Source organism: Trichoplusia ni, chromosome 23 (assembly GCF_003590095.1).
Source record: "Trichoplusia ni isolate ovarian cell line Hi5 chromosome 23, tn1, whole genome shotgun sequence".
Lineage (NCBI taxonomy): Eukaryota > Metazoa > Arthropoda > Insecta > Lepidoptera > Noctuidae > Trichoplusia > Trichoplusia ni.
In genome coordinates, this window is record NC_039500.1 from 4,684,025 (window position 1) to 4,710,677 (window position 26,653).

At 39.1% G+C, this 26,653-nt stretch overlaps 3 protein-coding genes across 5 annotated transcripts; 2 read left to right on the forward strand and 1 right to left on the reverse strand.

Annotated features, from left to right (window-relative positions):
* Positions 1 to 220: 220 nt before the first annotated feature.
* LOC113504900 (pinin) lies at positions 221 to 3,365 on the forward strand. The gene is made up of 6 exons (XM_026887405.1): positions 221 to 436; positions 513 to 650; positions 1,129 to 1,351; positions 1,451 to 1,745; positions 2,120 to 2,389; positions 2,501 to 3,365. The coding sequence occupies exons 1-6, from the start codon at positions 309 to 311 to the stop codon at positions 2,653 to 2,655; spliced, it is 1,209 nt and encodes a 402-aa protein (XP_026743206.1). The 5' UTR covers positions 221 to 308; the 3' UTR covers positions 2,656 to 3,365.
* Positions 3,366 to 3,639: 274 nt separating this feature from the next.
* On the reverse strand, positions 3,640 to 6,750 carry LOC113504901 (ADP-ribosylation factor-like protein 2). Its single transcript, XM_026887406.1, has 4 exons — positions 5,923 to 6,750; positions 5,676 to 5,831; positions 5,077 to 5,275; positions 3,640 to 4,559 (listed from the first exon to the last, which is right to left on the reverse strand). Exons 1-4 carry the CDS (start codon positions 5,985 to 5,987, stop codon positions 4,425 to 4,427), a joined length of 555 nt encoding a protein of 184 aa, XP_026743207.1. The 5' UTR covers positions 5,988 to 6,750; the 3' UTR covers positions 3,640 to 4,424.
* LOC113504898 (protein kinase C) lies at positions 6,747 to 26,051 on the forward strand. 3 transcript variants are annotated; one of them, XM_026887402.1, is made up of 19 exons: positions 6,747 to 6,966; positions 7,142 to 7,274; positions 7,593 to 7,707; positions 8,766 to 8,826; positions 10,520 to 10,715; positions 11,061 to 11,092; positions 11,175 to 11,251; positions 11,835 to 11,985; positions 12,420 to 12,556; positions 13,070 to 13,154; positions 14,422 to 14,487; positions 15,703 to 15,821; positions 16,328 to 16,560; positions 16,957 to 17,105; positions 17,370 to 17,422; positions 17,588 to 17,774; positions 18,145 to 18,284; positions 18,639 to 18,737; positions 18,829 to 26,051. In XM_026887402.1, the coding sequence occupies exons 1-19, from the start codon at positions 6,870 to 6,872 to the stop codon at positions 18,904 to 18,906; spliced, it is 2,208 nt and encodes a 735-aa protein (XP_026743203.1). In that variant the 5' UTR covers positions 6,747 to 6,869; the 3' UTR covers positions 18,907 to 26,051. The 3 variants fall into 3 exon arrangements, with proteins under 3 accessions (XP_026743203.1, XP_026743204.1, XP_026743205.1); XM_026887403.1 differs by having other exon boundaries at positions 11,175 to 11,245; XM_026887404.1 differs by lacking the exon at positions 14,422 to 14,487.
* Positions 26,052 to 26,653: the final 602 nt, after the last annotated feature.

Sequence of the window (26,653 nt, forward strand, 5' to 3'; positions counted from 1 at the left end):
ATCCACGAATGCGAAAGTATCGCCATCTGTTTGAATTAGACTTTAACATGAATATTATGAAATACCGTAACAAAAATACTTATTTTAAGAAAATTACTATTTTAATCATAAAATTGATGTAAGGTTCATATTCAAAATTAAATAAACCTACAACTTAAATTGTACAACCAAAGCAGTAAAAGTTGAAACTAAACGTAACTATTATTTATCTGTGCTATACTGCTGTTTTAAGTAATTAAAAAAAATATACTAAAAAGCTGAAGTGCTTCTACTAATGATTATTGTATTTTTCCATTATTTGTGATAGTATGGGGACAGAAGTAGCGATATCTTTTAGTTCTCTACGTGCTCAATTAGAAAATGAGAGGAGTAGTTTATATAAAATAGATGAGAATATAAAAAAAATAGTACAAACTACCGGAAGATTCAATGATAGGTTAGCGATTACCTTGAGTGTATATTTCTACAAATTTGTGTTTATGTTATTAACGTGGTAACGTTTATTGTTTTAGATTTAATCCTGCAGGGGAATACGCAAGGCCCCACAATCGTTTAGGTGGCCGGAATCTGTTCCTTGATGGAGGAAACAACTTCAAAAATGACGACCAGCTTGCTAAACGAAAACATGAAACTAAAACAGTTTTTAGCAGGTATGACTATATTGTAAGCTAACGTTTGCACAAAATGAATTGATTCAATTTCACATGTTTGTGTCTGAGCATCTTTATAGTTATATAATGACTCGATTCATACGGAATCCAAAACGAAATCTTGTAATTTATTCATGATAACCGAAGTGCATACATAAACGTTGAAGTGAGAATCGTTTTTATTACTCCTTGAAACCTTCACTAAGAAAACATTTTTTATTGATCTATTCAACCACAAACATAAACTGAGTATAATAAAATTGTAATAGTTATATTCATACAGCTCAGATTGTTAAAAAATTAATTGAAATTTCATAAGAGTGTCTGGATTTATTGTTATTCAGTGAACAAGTGTGTAATGGTTATTCTGTAATATCATACCAGTCATAGTGTTATAGAATGGGCAACCTGAATGGTGACTATTGATTTCACTCAATTTTCTTGACTTTTTGGTTTACTCATTTATTGACTTTTTCAGATTGTCAGCCAGAGTACATGACAGTGATGGTGAAGATGACGGGCCTGGCATCAAGAGAGCCCGAGTGCCTTCTGCTGTGTGTAGGGAGTTGCCCACCAGAGCTGCAGTGCTGCGGGCACAAGGGGATGATGAACAGGCACGGACACGCAACCGGCGTATATTTGGATCACTCCTGGGTACACTACAGAAGTTTAAACAAGAAGAAATTGTATTACAAACTAAGGTAATTTTGAAAATGATTTGTTTGTAGAAAATGATACAATTACATCCACAACTTTGTTTAAATTTACAAAGTTTCTGATGCTTTGCACTACTTTAACAGGAAGAAAAAAAGGCTCAAGTGGAACGCAAAATAGAAGAGCAAGCTCGGTTAGAAAAGGAGAGAGAACAGAAAGAAAGAAAGACATTATTTGCTGAGAGGGACCACAAGAAAGCCACTATCAAGGCCCTCGAAGCTAAGATGGCGCGGGTCCAAGAGTTCGAGAAGTGGGAGGCCTCTCAGAAGAGTCTGGCCAACTTCATCCTCACCAAGGCGAAACCCCATATATACTGGCTGCCCAAGAAGATGTCAGACAAAGCCAATGAGAAGCTGGTTTCCAGTAGAAAGTACCATGAAAGTTAGTAACAGTATTTGTATTATTTTCAAGAAAATGATATGTTGACATTTGCAATTTTGCAGAAAGTATCTTAACTGACAATACTGAAATGTATTATTCTTAATTATTTCCTAGTAGTAATTGGACATCTATTTTGAAATATTACATTAGATTAAATTTTACAGCAAAATATGGTCCATTGTATCGCAGTGAGTAGCAAGTTGTTATTAACTTCTATACATAGTGCTTAGACTAACAATAATTAATACAATGAAGTACTCATTATAATGTAACAAACCCGTTTGAGGTATTTATCTAACCTGTCATGTGTGCTCAATGCCAAATTCCTTTCAGTAAAACCATTACCAATTGACATATTCATGTTTAATCCCCAGAATGTATGATTAAGAAACGTCAAGAGCTCCAGGAAGAGTTGCAGCGGATAGAGCAACGCTGTCTGCGGCCGCGGGGCCCGGGCGCCAAGGAGAACGACCCCGACACGCACGACGCGGACGACAAGAGCGTGGAGGACGCTGATGTCAAGGACGAGAGGAAGAAGAGGGACAAGTTCGCGGCAGATGCTGATGACAAGGAGGACAGTGATGGAGATGACAGACATGATGACGTGCCCAAGGTGGAGCAGACCTCGCCTGACCAACAGAAAGGTACTCACTTACAATAGATTAGACTTCAGCTGAGATCTAGATGATATATATTATTCTTATAACCATGAGTAATATTATTAGATCGTATTGAAATGTATTATTTGTTTGCAGCACAAGAAGAAACCAATCTAAACACAGGAAGTACAGAGATAGAAACAGCAATGGAGACAGAACCTATTAAAGCAGAGCCTCCGCTGGACCCCGAGCCACCCATGGACATCAGTCAGAATGACCCGGTAGTGCCCGCAGACGAGAACCATTCCTAACAAGAACTCAACCGCAGACAGCTGGGCCACAAGTTGTAGTACAATCATGCGAGTTATGGCAACTTGTATGGTATTGGTGTGAGCCAAACATGTAGATGTGCGATGTTGTATAGTTGGTTTTAATTGATTACTTGAGAATATAAACTAAGCAATGTTTGATTTTGTTTTATGATTTATAGACATATTTCTGTGACATCAAATACTAGCATGTACTGAAGATATGTATGGCATCCTACTTTAGACTAATAATAACTTTGATGACGATTACTTTCGGCTATACTTAAGCAGTACGCTAACGCTATCAACTTGTTCTACATTGTTAGGTACTGAAACAATAAAAGCCCATAAAGTCAGAATATCGCTACGATATTTATAACGACTCTGGAACGACACGTGACTAATTTTATTAGCACTACATACAGCATAGTGTGACCTAACCAATTTATTCACCTATAAACTTGTCAATCCATTTCTTTACAATCTCGAATGTACTTCAAAACAATAAAGAACCGTAAATGGAAACTTCTTAAGTATTTACATTGGATTATATGCTTTCAAGATAATTATATGAATTCTAGGTAATCTGTTAAAATTAACTATAACAATGTGTGTATGTTAAGATTATGATAATTTTGTGTGGATATGCTCTATTTAGGTAAGCAAACACTTTGTGAAGCAGATGAGTTAAATATAGAAAGAATAACACCAAAGCTGTTTACATATTATACTAGACAATAGTATGAAGTACCCGTCCATGTGATGCCCCCATAACTTGACAAAAGCTGTCGTCTGGTCGTGGCGCGTTGAAACGCTGAGGAAAGAAATCGTAACTCAGCTCATTGTATCCATTTACATGTTAGTAGAAAGTCATCTTGTATATGAAATCAACGCGTTACTTCTTACTCTATATCCATTATGTATAGAAATTAGATATTTTAAATTGTCAGAAGTTAAAAGAATATAGTCTGGAAATAAAACATTGGGTTTGTTAAAAAATGTTTTTATTATAAACTTAATAATTTACAAAAACATCACAGTATTTAGCGTAAATTTATGAAGCAGGTGTCGTTTGGAATGAGATAAATGATTTTAATAATATATCAAGGAGCGAGTGGTTCATAATAGGCAATTTAAAAAGCAAAACAAATCCAAATTAAAGTAAGTAGTACTGCAGTCAAGATAAATGTTTACTTCAAGAAAAAAAAACTTATAAAATCTATAAAAAAGGAAAATATTCAATTATTTAGATAGATCTATAATTCAGCTTGCATATTATTTTTTGAATGTAAATAAACTTAATAAAAAGCTATTTTCAAGCATGTTAATTAACCTTATAAAAGCTTGTTCACTTGTGCTAATGAGTCACCGCTTTGCGTCGTGTAATGCGTCATCAAGTTTTCACTATAGCATTGGCATGAGGAGTGTGTGGAGCACCTGAACTCATGACTAGTGCCTCATTATATAATACTACCCAAAGTCTTATAGTACTTTGAGTGTAAGACATTATGTAGTAAGTAAAGAAGCCCATAAGTAAGGCTTTATATTTTTATATTTTCTATCAGTGGTAAAAACAAAATGCGACAAGCAAGAGTTACATGCTATACCTTTGATATTTTTTACATCAAAATTTCATTCTCACAATCATTCAGATGTGAGACATCATAAAAAATCAGTTCTAATAAATTTTCAAGGAAAAAATTCTATATGCTTCGTGGCTGTGTAAGTAAACACCCATACTTAAAGATGAATAGTTAAATACATGTGTTGCGTTAATCTAGCGTGAAAATCCTGGAAGCGATGTCGTCCAGCATCCAGTCCATGCCTTCCAGCAGGTTCTCGCCCGTGACGGCGGAGCAACGCACGATGCGCCAGTGGTGTGTCTTGATGCTGTCCAGGTCTAAGGCCTGATGGACAAAAGGAAGTATAACAAAAATTACCTACCATTGCGGCAATGACTTATCACAACTTATATTAACTTAGGTAGGCAATATACCTGACTTTTCCAGTTACCTTAATGTATATACATTATTTTATTGGTACTTATAATAATATTGAATGAATTTATGTTTATGCTGTGTCACAGTTTATACTGTAATTTTTAATGTCTGCAACAGTACAACAATTTCTGATTTCTATCGTGAGGACCCGTTCCAAACAGAAAATGTTCCCAAGGAAACACAAAGCTGGGACAAAACCTATGCTATATGTTAATACTGGTTATAAACTATTTGACCAGTAGTTTTTGCCTGAAAGAGTAACAAACATTCAACCATCATTAAGAACTTTCATGTTTATAATATTAGTTGGATAACTGTTCTGTTCATGAGAAATATAAAATCCAATAAGTATTGAAAAGTATTGTTTTGATAATTAAGACAAAATACAAAAGCTTTTCCATGCACTTAGGTACATTACACGTACCTCTCGTATCTCCTGTGAGGTGAGAGCCCCAGGCAGGTCAGACTTGTTAGCCAGGACCAGGAGTGTGGCCCCCGCCAGCCTCTCCTCTCGCAGCAGTGAGTGCAGCTCCCGCGCGCAGTCCCACAGCCGCCGCGCGTCGGCACTGTCTACCACCCACACCACACCATCAGTGCTCTCAAAGTAATTCTTCCAGTATGACCTGGCAATCACAAATTTTACATTTGCTTATTTGAATAAAGAAATACTGCTATATGTCAAGTTTTATCTCAAAGTAGGCTTAGATGAAAATTTATTGCTCATTGCTGTTAGATGAATCATATTGAAGTAACAGGTAGGTAAAGCTAATATTTATAAACTAACAAGATAAATAAAGTCGTGAAAATCTACAAGGACATCTTTTCGGTCTTATGTTGGGAATTGAATACAGAATAACATGTTTTCTAACTACTCCAAAACTTATCTGGAAACAGCATAAAGTGGTGAAATATCGCAGACAGCTGTTATTTTTAAAGCCAATTACGCAATACAACACAAAATACTCTGGCCGGTATTAATAAACATATGTTACTGCTTAGATAAAATCAGTTTTAAAAACATACCTCAAAGATTTCTGTCCTCCTACGTCCCAAATATTGAGTTTATAACCACGGTGTTCGAGAGTCTTTATGTTAAAACCTAGAGTAGGAGATATCGTGTCGATCGGTTCACCATTGAAACGTTTCAGTATCGTCGTCTTACCGGCATTATCTAAACCTCTGTTGGAATAATGCTAAGGAATTTATTTATAAAACAAAACATTACATTGAAAATAATAAGGTTAATTTTCATAACACTTAAAAAGGATACAACATGAGTATTCTCATCTCCTTTTCCTTTTGCCGCAATTTCTTTAATATAGTTAGGAAACCCATTGTTTGTTCTTATAGTTTTCGATAAATTTGTTTATTTATTTCATTATTTACGTCAACCAACAACAGTGAAATAGTTTCTTTAAAACTTCCTTCCTGCACTGAAGACTATATTAACATTTTACTATCTGTGGAATTTAACCATTCGACACAAATAAAATAGATTTTAATTCATGTCTGTTTAGCATTTTTTCTACAAATTACTTCTCTGATAGGTTTCTCGTTCCAGTATTTTTATATTATTCAATTGATAAGTAAGTTTAAGTTAGCTATGATTGTTAGGTTATCATTTAAGAAAAATCCTTTTTACGTGTAGTTAATCAACTTCTGCTTTCAACTCGGACCTTGTGTCGATCGGTTAAAGGAGTTAAACACCAGATGACAGAAAGTAGCCCAAGGCTTGTCTATCTTGGCTAGTCTATCGAACTTTTATCAGAAAACTGAGTGTTTCCCTACAGAGACCAATCCAGGGCTTAGGCCCTATGTATTTATGAAGTTCGTATCGTAACTTTCTTGTTAAAATTCGTGTCAGATAAACTTATAAAATACAAAAGATACAATCTTCCAGTAATGTTATGGAACATCATAGTCGACTCTTAAATAACTCATACGACATTTATTAATCGCCTGAAGACGAGAGATTATTTTGTTGTCTGTAAATACCATAGCCAATACCATCACATTCTTCAGGAAATCGAAATTGGAATCCATTAGTGACCATAGAGCACAGTTTCCATCCATGGCCGATTTTGTCGCTGTCAAGTCTTTTATTTAATTTCTGTTTCTATTATGAAGCACCTTCAATGATTTTAAGTGGGTTAATAGTGTGGAAGTGATCGTGTGGCGGCGCGGTCTTGGTGATACTGCTCGTTGGTCGGCAGCACCATGTTCAGTGGCACTGTGAGAGTGCGGGTTTGTGAGGCGACGGGTCTCAGGCCGACCGACTTTCAGAAACGGCATAACATGACCTTCGGGAAGCCAGGTGAGCCTCATCTAGTGACTCGGGTGCCTCCCTAACATATTATTACGAATGATTGTGTAAAGATTTTAAACATAGATGTTTGATTTAAGCGAAGTTTTGCGCATAAAGTAGGTGTAGCGTGTTTACCGAGATGGGTGTTGGTATAATAATATGTAAATACGGGGTATGGTTGCAGACGATCAGCCTATAGATCCCTACGTGTCGATAGACGCCGACGAGCACCATCTAGACCGTTCCAGCACCAAGCCCAAGACTTTCGATCCCGTGTGGAATGAAACCTTCATTCACGAAGTGCACAATGTCGGCAGGTATGTTATCATACCATTGATTATTTGTACGTCTACTTATATTTATTAGATTGACGCGAATCTCTTGGCTCGAATTACTATTATATGTTACAATTTAATGAAAAATGTGCCATTGACACTTACAAAGACATGTAATTGTACAATAATAATTATATCAATGAATTGCAGCTAAATTAAATAAAAAAGTTTGAAAGTGTTTTGAAAAAATAGGTCCACACACAGTATTGTGTCTAATTGGAATATTTCTGATTCAATGTAATAGACACATATCAATAAACTAAATATGAAACCTTTATTGACTTCTGAATAATTATCTAGTTTGGGGCTCACGGTGTTCCACGATGCCGCTATACCTCCAGATGACTTTGTTGCCAACTGCACAATTCCATTTGAAGATCTGATGCATCGAGATAAAGATGCCACAGATTTTTGGGTATGTACACTATCATTATATTACCTTGTTCTAGTTTTAAATTTGCTGATTATTGATGTTATCTCCCAGAAATAACTCATGAAAACTAAAAGAACATACATAACATAAATACATAGTAAATTATAAATACCACTAATAATGAGGCCACTATATTCCATACAAAGTTAAGGATAAATCTGAATTAATCACATTTTATAATTACAAATTGTATGAACACCACTGAATCTACAGACTGCTGTGTAAAAATGTAACCTAGAGACTGATTACCAAAATCTTTAGATCCATCTATGTTCAGCTATCATAATCCAGAGATAAGATACAGTGTTCGATATTTGTCTAGAGACCATGTTATCACCGTTCACATAATATTTGTTTTCTTTGATAAGTCTCAGTGACATTGCAGACATTTAGTAATGTATAGTTTAAGCTTCAATCAGTGAGTAGCGCGATGTATAATTTAAGAAGAAGGTTTTCATGCCCCGATCCTAAATATGTGCATTTGGAGGAAGAGGTCTATTTTTATGTTGCATGATGTCAGGGATTAATGAATCATTATTGTTTATTCAGTTTTCCTTGTGTGACCGCACAAGCTATATTTATGTAATTGTGTGGGTTTATTAAGTAATTGGTGTGGTGTTGGTGTGGTATGCGTGGTGACTGGTGCTTCTGACCTGTGATATCATACACTATGATTGTTTTGAAGATCTGTGCTGGTACTTTTTGTATGTTGCATTTGAATAAGAGGACCTTCAGTCAAATTGGTATTTCATAATAATTGCAGTGTGTTGCATGTTATTTGTTTACTATGATATTTTATATTAAAATAATTATTTTGAATGGTTTTCAACATTTTTCGGAAAACACACATTCCCAAAAAAGGTAGATCAGATATTTATTATTTAATTTTTAGGAAACAACAATTGGATGTCAGTGTCATAAAATTTTATGTTATTGACTGCAAAACTATAGTAAACTCTTTATTAAGTTAAAATAAAGCTGTCTGATAGTAAAAGTTTTGTTAATTGTAAGGATGATGTCTAAACTGATGATGTTTACAGGTGGATCTAGAACCTCAGGGGAAACTGCATCTCAAAATTGATCTGAAATGGAATTCTCAAGGTCAGTTGTCTTGTTCTTTTATAAATACATCTTCTTAATTTTCTATAATGTGCTGTTTTGGTGACCATAATTTTATTTATGCTAAGATTATTGAATTCAAAGATTGATAAAAGCTTTCATTTCTATGGTACTCATTAATTAAATTACCTATCTTAAATTAAAGAATTAAAATATATATTACACTTACTTCTGTATCTATTAAATGGTTTTTTCTTATTTACATTAGTAATGTTTACATATACTTGTAGGAATGTTAGTTGTGTGTAAAGAGTTGGAAGGAGGTTTTACTCTTTCTTATTGAATTACGTAAATCTACGCACAAGATAAAAAACCGAAAGTCACAATGATTAGTATGAATGGTTAGAACAGGTGCATTGTCATAGATTCAATAAGATTTTATTTGTTTTTAACTTGCGCATTGTTTATAAGTGTTCTGCCGAAATGAGGCACACAGTTTGGAGTGTATGGTGTGATTGAAAAAATCATGATTTTTTTTTTAAGGAGGATTTGTAGTTATTTTATAGAACGTATAGATTATACATATTTACGTTCATTTATCCGGATTGACCGACACCTGACGTGCCGGCAGAGTAGCGATTCGCACTGACGGAACTAGTCGGGCAATTTGGAAAATGCACTTCATACAAGCTTATTAAATAACTAGCGATTGCCCGCGGCTTTCCCCGAATAGGTATCGGTTATGCAGGGGGTAGGGAAATGTAATCTATGGCCTTTCTTGAGGTTCAGGCAATCCCAGTACCATACTTTATTATAATCGGTTAGATGGTCTAGTCGTGAAAGCCTCATAGGTTGACAAAGAAAGTTGTCTGTCTCAAAGTATTGTACAGAAGTAAAGCTTATCTGTTTACGACTGCAGTTATTTTAAAATTTCTAACTGGACAAAACAAAACTAGATCATTTGGTAAACTACACTATTTTTCCGTGACAGTAACACGTCACCCTACGATCATTTTAATTCACCTGATGAAATTACACCGTAAACTTCATCATACATGCTCTGATGTAAACAAAGAATGGGTTCTTATTGCGTGGTGAGGCTTCTTTAAAACTAGTCTATGGTAGGAAATGCCTCAAGGGCGACTAGATGATTTACCTGTACAAGTACTATAAGGTAGCATTTTACATAAGTAATCAGTGACTGCAATGATTGATTGAAATATAATGTATAAATTATGAACAATGCCTGACGACTGCCAGTGTTGTTGTTGGTGGTCAGTAGTACTATATAGTGCTCCTGTAACTGGGTCGTAGGGGAACCATGACCACTAGTGTCATAGGTCAGAATGGTGTGTATAAATACTGTCTTTCTTATTTTTAAGGAAATTGTATAATGAAGAAGTCGGTTTTCTATTTTTCATTATTGATGTTGCAAGTGTCATGCTATTATTTAAATTCAATAGTATTTGCAATTTGGATCTGATCGTCGTTACGTCGTAAAATCACTTTTCCGTTGAAATGATATTTGGAACCGATAAACCACTGTGATTTATGCAAAGTCTTGTAATTGCCGGAAAAAGTCCTACTTACAACTTGTTAGTCATTTTTTTTTAACAGTGCAGAGATGTCATTTGAATATTCGGATTGTTTTTAATCGAGATTTTTAGGATTAAACTTATGAAAAGTCCTATGTGTATCGGGGATCCTTTTTTATAACATTGTTTGGTGTGTGCAGCGGGCGTGGAGGCCCCGCGCACGGGGGGGGCGGGCGCGGCGGGCGCGGGCGCGGGGCGCGAGTTCAAGGAGGGCGCCGGGTTCGCGCGCCGCCGCGGGGCCATGCGCCGCCGCGTGCATCAGGTCAACGGACACAAGTTCATGGCCACCTTCCTGCGACAACCCACCTTCTGCAGCCACTGCCGCGAGTTCATCTGGTATGTAACACAAAAAAAGCACCCATACTTGGAACGAGGTTTCCCTAAAACCGTTTACTGAACTATGACGAGACTCAGACCAACTTTATGATACACATTCCTAGTCATATTGTACTGACAAAGAAGACTGAAGACATGCTTAGCTGACGATGTGCCTTCAAGTCCAACGTGCTCCAATACGTTACTTCGCTTCTCAGTTGTTTCAATAATGAGCGGTAAAATGACGCCCTAAAGAGAAAGATCAGTAATGATTTTGAAGATGACAATTTAAGGAAACTTAAGAGCTCCTCTTTTGTTGAATAAATGTCTACAGGACAACTCAATAATACATTTTTATTTTTACAGGGGTTTGGGCAAACAAGGCTACCAATGCCAAGGTAAGAAGCACAACAAGTACCTTACTATCATTCCTATAAACATGAAGTGTACGTCACAGCTGAGCCCTCACGTTGTTCGCAGTTTGCACGTGCGTCGTCCACAAGCGCTGCCACTCGTCCGTAGTCACCAAGTGCCCGGGGATGAAGGAAGAGGTAAGAGTAAGTACCAAAACCTTTTTATACTAATTATAATACATAATTATTTTAAAGAGTTCAATCTACTTTGTAGGTGTGACATGGTTTTATCTCTTATCCATATTAAATGGAAACTATTGGACTATCTCTCTTAATTCCTTCCATTAATTGGCATAAATTATCTTACTGCCTATGTATAAAATGCTAAGAACAAGACATTTGAACATCGGAATTGTCGTTTATCTTTATTTTTACAAGTTAATGATAATTTATTTTAGAGTTATTACAAGATTCATTTTGATTAGATATCATGCAGATAATTTATTCTTCATTTTAAAATTGTATATTTTGGTTAAAAAATTTTGCTCTAACATAACGATCAAGACATTTCATGGTCGTTATTATACATATTTGATTCGTTCGAAGTAGAATGATCGGAGTCAAAATTATAATACATCGCTTTACATCCCTCTCGAATGAGGTACATGTTGCTCGTCACTTTTTGGCCCCATTTTTGGCCCCATTTTTGGCCTGTAAAGGGATTCTTCTCATAGCAACCAGAGAATCTACCATGATCGTTATGTTTGAGTCCCCCCTCCCCCCGCAGCAGCAGAGCGCGGTGGGTGTGTCGGGGGGCCAGCGCTTCAACGTGAACGTGCCGCACCGCTTCGTGGTGCACTCCTACAAGCGCTTCACCTTCTGCGACCACTGCGGCTCGCTGCTGTACGGACTCATCAAGCAGGGACTGCAGTGCGAAGGTAATTATTATCCTTACAAGAGGCATTTAGGTGCTAAATGGTTATGCCAAAATGTTCGCAGTAGACAGAATGAACTGTTTGTCGTCTTTACCCACAATCATCAATTAGAAATAGCGAGTTAGTACAATTGGGTGTGTTGGCCAAAAGGAACAAGTATATTTAAAAAAAAACGACTCCCGCAGTATGGATTTTAATTCTTGTGTCGCGGGGGTTTTTACAAACATACACATCACACAAATGATTGTCCTCCGCGAGGATCGAACTCGCGACTCGTCGCGTGCAATGAGTTTGGTTTTGTAGTTCTATCCTGCTTATAATTATGCAAAAACAGAAGCAATACATTATGAAAAGTCGTATACTCAAATGTTTTGTTATTTAGGAACACTTGCGCTATACTTAGTAATCTTTACAATGACATGTAATGTTTGTGGCAGTATGTTCGATGAACGTGCACAAGCGGTGTCATAAGAACGTGGCGAACAACTGCGGCATCAACACCAAGATGATGGCGGAGATCCTCAACGAGATGGGCATCTCGCCCGACAAGAACCCGCGACCCAGACCATCCAAGGTCAGTGCTCACCACGCTATAAACGTCTGTCATAAAGTTAGGACAAGAAAAAAAATAAAATTAAAAGATTTTGTTCGATTTAACACTAAAGTGATAGGCTGTTGATAGGTTGTTTATTTATTTTATCCTGGAGCTATGCATGCTTGGGTTAAACTTAAGGGAGGTGTATATGGGTTTCGTAACAAAATACCTACTGGGTTGTTTCCGTTCGAGTGAAATATATATTTTTGGGTTTTTAAAAGGGTTTTTGGGAATGGTTAAGTTGTGCTGTCTTTTGCTTTGGGGGTAATATTCATTACAGGTTAAACGGCAGAACCTTGTTGTGACAACAGATGATTATAATCATCTTCTCTGATATATCAGAGAAGAATAAAGTACTTAATTTTATTTAAATATAGATTTTTGAAACCTTTCGGCTATGTATGAAGGGTGTTCTAGAAGCTAAACGCCCAGGTAAGTAATATAGTGTCAGGTAAGTGTGCAGCCAGCATGAGCGCTCGGCTTGTGTTGCAGTACCTGAACGCGGCGCTCATGGAGGGCGCGCCCGACCTGGCGCCCGGGGACAGCGACGCCAAGGACGACAAGCACGACGAGAAAGGTAACGCACGCATACCCTACATAGACGACGACTAGGCTGCACTGGGTAGGTAGGCAGAGGGCTCGCCAGTAGAGGTGAATATGTACCGCTGTAGGGAATAGCATCTTATGTCACTAACGGGGCAGGTTTCAGTGCTGTGGTATCACAGTTGTTTATGCAATAGGTTTATATTCATTTATACTGCCTTATATATCGCCCTATATGTTGTCTGTAGCGGACGTTATGACTAGTGAATTCAGATTTAAAAAATACTATGAGGTTAAGTATAACAATATGACACTTCTAGATGAAGTACAGTATGGTGAATAAGTAATGTTCTATTTAAAGAGAATTTATTGATTTTCACTAAGTTGAATATGAAATATACTTTTGGTCAAAGGAATGGATTAGCGTTTATCGGTATCATTTTTATGCTAAGGTTTTTGTTTTTTTTTTTTCCAATATTTATAACAAATGGTACATAATCATCTGTAGTGGCAAGATAACTTGTTTTATGATGCACTGCAGACAAGTAAGTTGCAGCTTAGTAGGCTCGATATAATTGTGTCTGATTATAATATCAGGCAGTACGCTTTGCTCTCTATCATATGATATTACTATAGTATTCAAGTACAATGTATGTACAGTTAAGTAGTATTTATTTATAGTCGTGTGATACGTAGGCTTTTGTGAGCGGTAGTTGAATGCAGGGAGTTGACCACAACATGACCTAGATATTATAAAACAGATATTATATGATTTGAGGAGTCTTGTCCGCTTATTAAAGAGGTATTAGAATCTATCGATCTGATTTTGTAATTCGTTACTTAGCTATAACTGAAATGAAACAATTGAGGATTATGTATTACATATAATAAGTACACTTATAGTTGTCACAGTTGATCATGTAGCTCACGCCGTGTTGTGGTCGACGCGCTGCCCGCTAGAGGTCAGCCAGCTGATCCGCTTTGTGTGAATGTAGTTTTATACCGATATTGCTTATTTTTTATAGTTTTTTTTTATGTTACTACATATGTATTATATTTTACTTTTGTTTTAATAAAAGCTTTCTTTACTCTGAGTTGTTTCAATTATGTTTGTGAATATAATGAAACAACATCATCGGACACTAGTGAATGGACTATAGTTGCCATCTTTCATATATCCCTCATATTTCTGATAAATCACACACACGTATTATTTATGTTAGGGAACAGTGAACAGGTTGGCGACATTCCGTGTTACATTATGTTCAGTTGATTTTGATGAGTTATTTTCCGTGTGTTAGGCGGGCCGCTGCCGGCGTGGCGCTCGCACTGGGACGAGCTGCAGGACATATTCACGTGTTACGAAGGTGCCCGCTCTGTTGTCGCTCGCCCCGCGGGCCCGGGGAGGCTCGCCGCTCGGGGGACATAGAACATACATATTATGAGATTTTCATTTTTAGACTGCACTTGAGCTGGTAGAGTTGGCATACAAATGTCTCAGTAATAAAGATGTATTGCAATTTTTGGGTAACACTAAAACAGTCAGTGATTTCGCACTATTGCAGTAAACGTTTCAAATTAATCAGACTAACAAAAAAGTAATTGGTGTTATCTTAGAATCTCATATGTATGGTCGTTGTTCACACGGTGACGTGCCTCTCGGAGTCTGCGCGGCGTTACGCTTTTGATATTGTGGTTTTATGTTAACGACACGTGACGGTAAGTGCCTGTTGATGGGAAAATGGTGTTGCGGGTGTAAAGTTGCACTGTGTATCTGGGAAATACTGGGAAAGTGTTAAATCGGATCTCTGAAGCTAAATAGAATTAAATATTCGACTTTTCAAATGCGGTGCCCAAAATAGTTTTTTTTGTGTACATTTTTTCTCGAACGGATTTTCAGTCTAAGTACATTTTATCTTAAAACAGAATGTATGATGTATGAGTCATGCAGCTTTGTAGCTCGTCCTGGGAGCCTACCTCCACTACCTTCCAAAGTAAGAATGATGCTGATGTAGAAGAGTGACGCCGCCCTACAATGTGTATCGCTCTGTCTCGCTTCTACTTTTTCACCTATCTTATCTTAAGGTAGTAGGTCTCATGTTCTATATAGCTCTCAGTTTAACCATCACTGGACTGCATGACTGGGGCTTTTAATTTTCTGTTCACGTTTTCAGAATTACTAATATGCAATAAACAGGTTTTGGTCGCGGTGCTCTCTTAACACATCTTATACTGGCTGTTGGGTGATAGGTAAAAAGGGTGTGGTTGGTGCATATTTGGACTTTTACTTTTGCAATTCTTTTTATTATTGATCGGATCTCAAGTTCTTTTAATCTTGCTATTGATCTACTTACTACTACAAATCATATTTTAACTCTTATTTTTTCTTAATTTGCAAAATGTCATTTATGTAGACTAGATCAATAATATCTTATTAGGCTATTAACCACTCACGTTTCTTCTCGCACTGTCACTATGTTCAAAGTGCTTTCACCTGGTGGTATATACCTTTCCTCGCTTCCTATCATATCTGCAGGCTCATGTCTGTTGTTATGACGTCACTAACCTGTCTCGTGACGCAGGTGGGGATGGCGCCGGCGGGATGGACAAGATGTCACTGGATGACTTCCACTTTATCAAGGTGCTCGGCAAGGGATCGTTCGGGAAGGTCATGCTTGCTGAGAAGAAGGGCACGGATGAGGTAAGTTACATTTAGCTGAATGTATTTCAAACTATCTGTTTCCCGCGGGCCTGGGTGCTTCAAATCAAAAAGATCTGTCGGGAATATAAATTTGAGATAAAAACTGTCTTGTTTTTATCCTGGCGAAAAAAGAGGAACAAACATCCAAACACCCTTTTAAAGTTTCGCATGTACAATTTTAGTAGTAGATAGTTAATTGATTTATGGTTGTTAAGAATATTTTCAAAGTTATTTAATTGTAGCCTTATTAGCCTTAATAAGGCTGATGTTTAATAAGTACGTGGTCGCATGGCGTCGTCGTAGTGTAGATGCCGCAACGATTTTAATATGTTTTTATGGCCTGATGCATAAGCAATAACAATATGATGGCATAGAAGGTAGCAGGCTTGTTCTTCTAATCGCGCATTCGCAGTCCTATTATCTTGAGAGTTGGATTACAGACTTCATTCCCTAGTTCAGAGTGAAGTAGTGTTGTCGGCGGTGTATGTGACACGGTCTGCGTGCAGGTGTACGCGGTGAAGGTCCTGAAGAAGGACGCCATCATCCAGGACGACGACGTGGAGTGCACGCTGACGGAGCGGCGCGTGCTGGCGCTGGCGGCGCGCCACCCCTTCCTCACGGCGCTGCACTCCGCCTTCCAGACGCACGAGCGCCTGTTCTTCGTCATGGAGTACGTGGACGGCGGAGACCTCATGTTCCAGATCCAGCGCGCGCGCAAGTTCGACGAGCCGCGCGCCAGGTAACACATGCCCTGCCCTTCCTTCCTCCTACAGGACAAGGGAAGAGATAGCTAGTTTTAGCACAGAAAAGAGATTGACAACTGAGTTAGGATCCACCCACCAGGCATCAGGCACCTCTAGTATCCTCATCTTCCTCTCATGAGCTCGTTTAAAATCATACAACTGCTACAAACTTTGTGTCAGATCTCAATCCCCGCAACATTACCTTTACATGGAAGGAATTCATTATCTTTTCACCCCAAGATATACTTGTAACTCTCCGTATACTTATCCAGGTTACAGCGCCATATGAAATGATCTTGAACTTGGCGTAGATTGTCCTCCCCCTCCACTAAACAACCGTTGCCTCTACCCTCATGAATCTAGCAGCAATATAATACCCCAACACGATGCAGGTTCTACGCGGCGGAGGTGACGCTGGCGCTACAGTTCCTGCACTCTCACGGCGTCATCTACCGCGACCTCAAGCTCGACAACATCCTGCTCGACAGCGACGGACACTGCAAGCTCGCAGACTTCGGCATGTGCAAGGAAGGCATACTCGGTCAGTGACACTTACTATCCACAAATCAACTTACATTAATCATGAACGTACTTATTATTTTAAAGTAGTACTCGATGTTTTGCCCGATGACGAAAACAGCGCATGGAGGGGGACTGCCGAGTGACGGTTGTTTATATGACCGGAGCGAGGCGGGGCTGCCCCGTGACTATAAGATTATGAGATCTGAGGGCTCATTCTACTCTATACGTAGTGGGCGAATGTCGTTGTGAACTATACATACTGTAATGATATATTTTTTCACAGAGGGCGCCACCACAACCACGTTCTGCGGCACGCCAGATTACATCGCGCCTGAGGTTGGTGTTATTTTATTTTCCTTTTGCTACTTTTTATCATTATGGTCGTTATTCTTGATGAAAAACATGTAGACATGTCTGGGGAATCAAGTTATGGGAATTATGGGAGGATACCTGGACCTTTAGCCTAGTGGACCTAGCTCAGTTGTTGTGGTGTGTCCGCAGATCCTGCAGGAGCTGGAGTACGGTCCGTCGGTGGACTGGTGGGCGCTGGGCGTGCTGCTGTACGAGATGCTGGCGGGACAGCCGCCCTTCGAGGCCGACAACGAGGACGACCTGTTCGAGTCCATCCTGCACGACGACGTACTCTACCCCGTCTGGCTCTCCAAGGAGGCCGTCTCCATACTCAAAGGTATGTCATACAGGATACTTACACATAATAGACCTTGAATATCGATAAGAGTTTGAACTTAAGCTGATATGACGCTCTGATGCTAATATAGTAAGCACGTCATGTGTATGGTTCTGAAGGCCTTCCATATGTCAAATATGGTAAAAGAAAACATTTTGAGAAATTCTGCTCACCGAGAAATTTACAAACAAGGATGTGTCACGTTAAGTCAAGGGATGACGACAACAAAAATTCGGACATCAGGTTTTAAATCAACCACACGAGCTGCTGAGCTGAAAAATATGCAACTCCCATCCCCTGCAGAGACAAGTGGCATCATGTTTGCCGCAACTGTAAGTGAGTATTTAATAACGTGTCTGTCTGTCCGCAGGCTTCATGACCAAGAACCCGTCCCGGCGCCTGGGCGTGTGCGGCGGCGCGGCGGGCATCCGCGGCCACGTGTTCTTCCGCGACATGGACTGGGACGCGCTCGCGCAGCGCCGCCTGCGCCCGCCCTTCAGGCCCAAAGTCGTGAGTATCAACACACACACCCTGCAGAACCACTCTCTCCTTCAACCACTACTTATGGTTTAAGAGCTTTTATAAGACGCAGCGAAGCCATTCATGTACAAAAACTTAAGATGGCTTTAAAAATATTTTTATTTTATTTTATTTATGTTTGTTTGTTATTTGTTTAACTTATCAGAAAAAAACAGTTTTTATTTTGGTTAATCTGCTTCCATGTAGAGCCTAAACAGTTACAAAACTTTTTTTTCATGTCCATTTCTGACTTCTAATGAATTCAGTCAAATAGTTCACCAAAAACAGGTAATTGTCATGAGCTACTGTCGTAATTACAAGTAACATATTTGTTCGGTGTTACAGAAGAGCAAGCGCGAGGCGGCGAACTTCGACGCGGAGTTCACGAAGGAGGAGCCCGTCCTCACGCCCGTGCCCAACGACGTCGTGCGCGCCATCAACCAGGTCAGTGTCAGTGTCCCCTAGCTGCAGGACCCTGCAGGACCCTGCAGGACCTCCCCCCCCCCCCAGCCCTACTGACCGCTCGTGTGTGCAGGAGGAGTTCCGCGGCTTCTCGTTCGTGAACAAGGACTTCAACCCCGCGCCGGCCGGCGAGCGCCCGCCGCAGCCCTGAGCTCCGCCCGCCGACGACACTCATTTTTTTACATATTTTAAGTGCAATGCCAACATCTGTCTAGTCATGACGATGCGTAATTTAAGCGCAAACGCTGTTTTTATTTTAATTCTAGTAGTAGCGCGCGACGATTTTTAGTATCGACGTCGGTCGAAGTATTATTTTTTATTATGTTTTTTGTACGTTTTTTGAATGTACGTTGTCTGTCTTTTAGTGTATGTTAGTTTAGGAGCGCTCGAGTCTCTCACTGCGAACTGTTCAGAGATACTTACCTGGGTATACACCCGTCCGGTGAAGTTTCATTCGTTGCCTAGTGGTGGCGACATTAATGCTGATTAAACATCTTTAGCGGTTGGAACGGTCACCTAAACCGTTGACAATTGCTAACAAGACTAGTCTGAACTGTGTAGTCTAGTATCCGTACATCGCAGTTACAATCATTATCTCAGTTACAATTCGTTCCAGTCACTGTCAGTGAACAATCTGGCAAGTCGCGGGTTCCGTGACTTAACACATGTAACTTTTAAGATAGCTAAGTACTAACTTAGAAGTTAGAAGTATATTCGATGCCGATAAAGGTCTTGTGTGGGCTCAGCGCACATTGTCTGTCTTCCGAAGCGCTGGACGATACAGTTTGTCCCTGTGTCTTCTGCGTGGGCAGTGATGTGCACACGCGTAGTACTTTAACGTCATCGAGTAGTACTTGCGTGCGGCGCCGCTCCCGCCGCCGGCCTCCTGCTGCAGCGGGCCCTGCGGCCGCCGCCCGGACCGGCGCCTGGGAGGCCGCTTGCTCACTGACCCAGTGACCGGACGATGTCGAGTTCGCAACATGGTTTTCTTATGATGTATCTGTCCACTAGTTCATTCGACAAATACTAATAAACGCATCGGTAAATTGTGTGCTAGTGTATTGCAACGGTAGTCGGGTGCGGACGGCTGGCCCGCCGGGGGGTCCGGCGATCCTCGTTAGGAGTGGGCTCAACGTCGAGCCTCCCGGTACGCCTTCTTCCTACCTCTGTATATAATAACTGATACTTTGGAATCTTTGCACCAGAAGATAGTTGGTGCGAGGCATATTCCAGGCCATTTAATATTGCGTCAGCTAGTCGGGCGAACGGACGCGGTCGACACTATTCCCGTTCGCGGCCCGGCTGCCTGACGAGATATTTACCTATCAGTCCGCACCTGACCGGCTCGTAAAGACGTCTCGACTGGCCGATCGTTATTCGAACACTTTATTTCACACATAAATATATAAAGAAAAAAAGCACAGCCTTGATGGGTTGAATATATTTTCCATTGAGATGATATATTAGAGCAATTATCGATTGTTGTAAATATTGAACAATGCATAGTAGTCGCGCGCGGCGCGGCGTGCAGAAGCTGGAAACCCCATAAGCGATAGTACTGCGTGTGTGTGTGTGTGTGCGAGTGTGTGTGTGCTGGCCGCCAGCCGCCGCCGGCTGCTGCGGCTGCGCGGGAGGCACACGGGGCGGCGTACAGCCCTCCGCGCATAATATCTTATGTAAACTTATTGTTAACCAGCATTTTTGTTTAACAAAATACGCTACAATTTAGGCGTAACATTATTATATTTTTTTTGTATGTTATACGAACGGAAATGATACGAGTTTACTCCCAAAGTATATTTACATAATAAATGAGTTTTATTTACAAACGCACTGTTGTGGATGTAGTCCCGGGGCGGGGAGTGCCCCGGCGGCGGCGGGCGAGGCCGCGCTACTAGTCCCGCGCTCGAACCTGAAGCGCTCTTCCAATACTCATGCATCGAGACTTCGGTTCTTCAGTATTTACTTGATCTTTTTGCTTGTGTTACATTTTGTTGGAGAAATAGTCTTGAAAAGTGAAATAACTCGATGCAGGAGCCACGACAATCAAGAGTGTACAAGGAAACAGTCCGGTCGTTAAGTAGTCAGTCGTCGTAATTTCTGCATCGTTTTATTTCTGTTAGAGAAATGTTATGAACGTTTAAAATAAGAAGGAATTGTGATGTTATAACAGGGTGCTTAGGAAAACCGGGGTGGATCGAGACAGAGTTTTAAATGTGGCAAGTTGCATGATACCTTGAAATATAGAAATTGTTAAAACAATATAACGACGTACGCTACGAGGAGAAGGGATATCTTTTAAAGTTTGTCTGGATCCACCCCCGGGGCCGCGCACAAGAGATGTCTGTTGTTATTGTTGTGTTCATCAGTTGAAACCTCCAGAAGTTTATGCTTTGTTAGTTATTCAAATGTTCCACAAAAGTAACACAAGACCTCTACCACTTAGTTGAGATTCTCTTTACATATTTTGTTAGATCTTTTAATATACATTATTTTATATGGTTTTCTCGTACTATAAGTACGCAAATACGTTGTATTATTGTCTGTGTTTATAGTCCTCGTCTTCTTTACTTTTATATTAAAATAGTTAATTATTTAAATCAATACATTTGTAACAGACACCACCATTTCATGGAGATTGTTTATATTCGACATCCCAGCCAGCCGGCAGCACTCAGTCCGCGCGTGACGCCGGCTGAGTGCGTCGGGCTGCGTCAGCTGTCTCGCATCGCGACAGTATTCAGGTTTAAGTATTATTTAGTTAGTTGTTAGTTACGTATGTAATACCAAAGTTTTAAGTTATATAGTTGAATGGTATCTGTTGGAGTATGTGACACGTGTTGTGTGTTGCGGGGCGGCGCAGATAGCACAAATTGTAATGCTTTATGTAGTTGTTAGTGTATAATATTATAATACAAAAAAATAATATAAATATATTAAATTATAAATCTCTGTACGTGTTCCCGTTAAACGTTATATATTATTGTGTTTTATATGTTTATGTTCCGCAGTCGTGCCGAGCGCACGCGTGTCGAGGTTGATTGCGTCTTATTACTTGTGTAATAAAGCTTAGTTTACTTTGTTAAGGATTCTAATGATTTCGTGGCCATTTTACTTTAGGCTGGTGATTAATGAACGTGTAAGGAAAGGCTATATCAAATAGTGTCCGTTTACAAAGTGTAATTGATCATACTCAGTCATGAAATAAAACAAGAAACACAAAAATGAAGAACCCCCATACAAGAGGCACATAATTTTGACCATGGCCTAAAATGTCTTAATACCAGATCATTCTCTTCTTTCTGCAGTTCTTCTTTACTGAGTAATGGAGTTAGACTCAGTATTGCGCACAAATTGAAGAAGATTCTAACAAGCTTCAAAACTTATTAACCCGATTTTGTTGTTACTAACTTATCCATTATGGTGCAGTATCAGCTGCCTCAACATTCAATCTATAGACGGTATTCAAAGTAATTTTTGGTCTCATAAGGTTAGGAATGACAATAGCGACATAATCTGAATCGACTAGTCTTTTTACCTCTCATCTTCTTTGTGCCTCTTGGTTGGAGGTTCCTGCCGCAGCCATATCTGAGTATGTATGAACCTATCGTTAGTACATCTGAACGCTGTCCTTACTTCGTATAGTCTATTTGCTTGCGATTCTGTGTACGATGAGTGTAAGAGTCAGTTTCTACTATGTGATAATTTATTGAGTGGTCATCTTATACTTGTTTCATACCAAAAATATATTGAGATTACTAAAGTATGCATTAAGTTTGTTATCACTTGGACTCACACTTGTGTTTGTTATCGGTGGTGCGTGTGTCCAGTCAATAAATGTTCACCGCGCGAGTTACCGTCAGTTGAATGTTACTGAGTCCCGTGCTACTCTGCAACTCTGCTTATTCGCCTAATGAAATATTCAGTGATAACAGTTTCCATACTCAACCTGAGAGTATGAGACTCGCTACTATTTCTAACTAGATGATAGTCCTAAGTGGTTTTGCAGAGTGATATTCAACTCTGCAGTATCATTTATTGCGGATGTTATAACATGTATGTACTGTATTTGAACGTTTATCTGTTACCTAGGTAAGTTAAATGTATGTGAAGAATTAATTTTTGATGTGGTGATGAACTAATATAATATAAATTAAATAGTTGATAGATTACGATAGCGGTATGTGTGTGTGCCGGCGCGGTCGTCGGCACTCCTCATGTTATTTATTTATTCGTACATAATTCATAGTTGTGTGTTGTTCACATTGTGGTTTTTTATTCGTACGCTGTGTGTGCATGTAGTGTGCGAGCGCGCGTGTGTGTGTGCGCGTGTGTGAGCTCGTGTCGGTAGTGGTACTTACATTCGCCGCCGGCCCGCGGGGGCGCCACCGCTCACAGTCTACACGCCTGTGCTAAATACTGATTGTATAAACAAACGTTGAACCTAAATATTTTAAAAGTATTATGTTTATAAATGTTTCGGGGGCTTGCTCCGCCGACTTCATTTGTTAGTACAATTGACTGTTGAGTGCTAAGATATATTGTTGTATGTAGTAGTGTAGTAGTGAGTGCAGACTGTGAGGGCCAGCCCCGGCGGGCCGCGAGCGGGCGCGGCCGGCCGCACTCCGAGCGCCGTCTGGACGCGCCTTTATTAACTTTAGCTGTGATTACGTTGCGAATGATATAGTTTATTTATTCCCGGACGCACATGTGTTCTCATTTCCGACCTTAATGCAAAAACAAAAAGGTAAAAAATACGATTAAACATTTTTGAAAGTTATATTTTAATTTTTTGAAATTTTACATAATTTTACTTTGTTTTATTGAAAGATTAGTCAAAATTATATTGTTTAAAGATTATATAAACTATTGATTATTACGTAATAGCTGATAATTAAAAAGTAGTACAATTTAAAATGTAGTTTGAGCGTACAGCAGTTGTTATGTACAACGCATGACGACGGAGCACTAAATAAAGCTATTTATATAGAGTCAAGCACATACCACATAGATAGATAACATATAATTTTAATACGAGCATTGTTTTATATCCTAGATACCATAGATAATTTACTAGACGTGGTGACAGCAACCGATGAGATTTGCCTTTAGCAGACTGTGAGAGGGTGAGCAGTGACTGGACTTCGAGCACAGACCAGAAAAGAGTTATTATATTGTTGTACGAAGTTCAGTTACTGTTCACAAATATCTTCCAAATGATGATTCTAAATCTTAGTTAAACTTACCTATTGAAACATATACCTCCTTTGTATAAGTAACTTATGACGCTTATTTCATTTTGTGTGTCTGTCACCGACTGTGCCAAAGTATCCCCTCGTTAACAGGTGACTATTGTTCACAACGACCGGTCACTTGCACGATTACCGAATTATGGATTTGTCTCATAAAATAACATATAGCTTCGACTACAGAGAGTTGTGTGACGTGACCGGTCGGTGTACGAAAACACTTCTGTAATAAATAGCTTGTTGTCACAGCTTAGTGCGCTAGCCGGCGCGGTCCGGGCGCCACAACACCCTCATCTGAGTTAGGCAATAAGGACTTTCCTATCCACACTCACTCTAATTCATCTGCCTCAGAACGCCCCTTTTCTGATGTTCAAGTATTCATAGTGGCAACAAATAGTACAAATTAAATGTTTGTAATTTACCAGGTCCGTAATGTACGGCGTATATTATGTAATGACTTCCTCCTTCGACAAAAGCCTCTCGATGGCCTAAACTTCCCGCTGCCCTTCCCACTCCACTATATAGAGATAGGACATGTTTTGCAACTTCATTGCATTTCGAACAATACATTGCCTTAACTAGAATAGATACTGAATACAATATGAATCCGATGATATTTAGTAATAGTCCCGTGAGACGTACGCTTGTAGTGCAGTCGTATTGCCCGACTCAGTGGCGCGCGCTGCCAGTCGCTCGTCTGTCCAGAAACAGAAACGAAATTATAGATAACACTGTTTAATGCCATTTTGTAACATAAGCGATTAACGCTAGCTGTAACTTGACATATCACGCTGTATTCTTTTAATTTTTTATCTGTATATTTTATATTACGGCCGCCGGTTCGCCCCGGCCGCGGGGACGTCACGACAGGTCCCGGCGGCGGGGGCGCCGGCCGCACTCAACTCAGTGATCTACTTAGTACCAACATGTACTGTGTCAAACATAGCGCATTATTTTACCTGTACACTACTTGTTTGCAATTGTTACGGTTATAACTATCTTATACAACTTTCGTACTTAAACTGTTTGAAGTCAAACCCGCGCGGTTCGCACTCGAAACGCAATGGCGGCTTATAAAATGGACCAATCATATAAATATTTCAAAACACTTATTTACAGTAAGTTACGTTCACTATTTAAGGATTTCAACTTTAAATCTTACAATATTCTTGTGCACAATATTTTTAAGTATTAAAAGTTAACATTTTTGCCCGCCATTCCGTTTTACGAACCCGCGCCTTATATAGCGGTAGGGATTGCAAACGGGCTGTGCGACTACCATAAGTTATTTTTTACTAATTTTGGAATGCTTATAAATAAAATAAAATATATTTTACGCTTCCCAGAGGTGTTATATAGCCAAAGAGTGGTTAAATATTTGTACAAATCGGCTGAAAGCCTTTATTTTGTTGTCTATTAGTTGGAATACATATTTATTGTCTTGCCAAGATACATATACAGGTGTAGGAACAGATTTGTTGGGAGTATCATGTTTTGTATATTTGTGTTGTAATGTGATCTACACTTAACTAAATCGTTTCGGAATCTCTTATCAAACGTATTTAGGAGGTTTAATCTTAATGCAATTTACTACTTGATTTGTATTTTTGATAAAGTATTTTATTCTATTATATTATTTTGACACTGTGTGGCCGTGCCATTAATTAAGGAAAGATGAGTGGTGGCTTTAAGTTTCCATAAGCGTCCACACTTTGAGTATCAACACAACTATTATGTATTCATTGCCTGGAATTGAAAAAGGAATGAATAAAAACTTAAACGAATATTGAGACGTCCTAAAGGGTATTTTAACCCTTAATTATAAGATTGGTATTTAAAATTTTCTAAATTGTGATCTGATAATTTGGTATGTTATTTAAATCAAGTGTAGATGACATTGCGACAGGCGTACGTTATAGTTTGTGTTAATTATTTGTAGCTAACACAGAGAATATGAAATCTATTGGGTTGTGGCCGTACCGCCGCCCGGGGCTTTGGGGACCCCACGCCGATACCTCACTGATTATAATAAAACTTTGGGAACCGTTACCGCCTTTTACTTGTCTACTGCGAATCATTTACGTTAAGAACATTCACAATGATTATTTATTCAATCTTTATAGTTGACATGTTGTTACTTTCTCATAACGTGCATGATCGGTCCCCAAGTCTTCGGCCCGCCGTGTACGGCCTCGCAATACCTATATTTGTTGTCTGTTCACTGATCACAATTAGAACACATTAGCTGAGTAAATTAATGCATATAATATAGTTTTATGATGAAATAAAATATGTATATGTAATCCTACATGTCTATTAAATCAATGAAAATAGATTATAAGGTGAGCTTTTATTTTGTCCCGAATCACTTGAAAACTTTTTGTGGAGACTCAGCAAATGTTTCGGTCACGTTTAAATATGGGATCTAACTCCCTTCGAGCCACTCAGATAAAAAAAAAAACAGAAAGTAAACCGTCTCTTCATAAGCATTGTTGCTTTAATCTCCTCTCGATAACAGATCATGTTAATTAAGAGCGGCAGTTGTTCAAAAAATAATAAAATGTGGGGCACAGTATTATTTGCAATTAATGCTGCATTCACAGTTCATCCCACCCTATTTAAAACTATTCTGTATCAATAGTGGTCATA

Coding starts and splice junctions, on each gene's coding strand:
- LOC113504900 (XM_026887405.1), top strand. CDS start 309: ATGGGGACAGAAGTAGCGATATCTTTTAGTTCTCTACGTGCTCAATTA. Junction 651..1,128: donor ACTAAAACAGTTTTTAGCAG/GTATGACTATAT, acceptor TGACTTTTTCAG/ATTGTCAGCCAGAGTACATG. Junction 1,352..1,450: donor AAATTGTATTACAAACTAAG/GTAATTTTGAAA, acceptor CTACTTTAACAG/GAAGAAAAAAAGGCTCAAGT.
- LOC113504901 (XM_026887406.1), bottom strand. CDS start 5,987: ATGGGTTTCCTAACTATATTAAAGAAATTGCGGCAAAAGGAAAAGGAG. Junction 5,832..5,922: donor GAGATGAGAATACTCATGTT/GTATCCTTTTTA, acceptor TTATTCCAACAG/AGGTTTAGATAATGCCGGTA. Junction 5,276..5,675: donor GGAGGACAGAAATCTTTGAG/GTATGTTTTTAA, acceptor TGTGATTGCCAG/GTCATACTGGAAGAATTACT.
- LOC113504898 (XM_026887402.1), top strand. CDS start 6,870: ATGTTCAGTGGCACTGTGAGAGTGCGGGTTTGTGAGGCGACGGGTCTC. Junction 12,557..13,069: donor CGCGACCCAGACCATCCAAG/GTCAGTGCTCAC, acceptor CTTGTGTTGCAG/TACCTGAACGCGGCGCTCAT. Junction 17,775..18,144: donor GGCCGTCTCCATACTCAAAG/GTATGTCATACA, acceptor GTCTGTCCGCAG/GCTTCATGACCAAGAACCCG.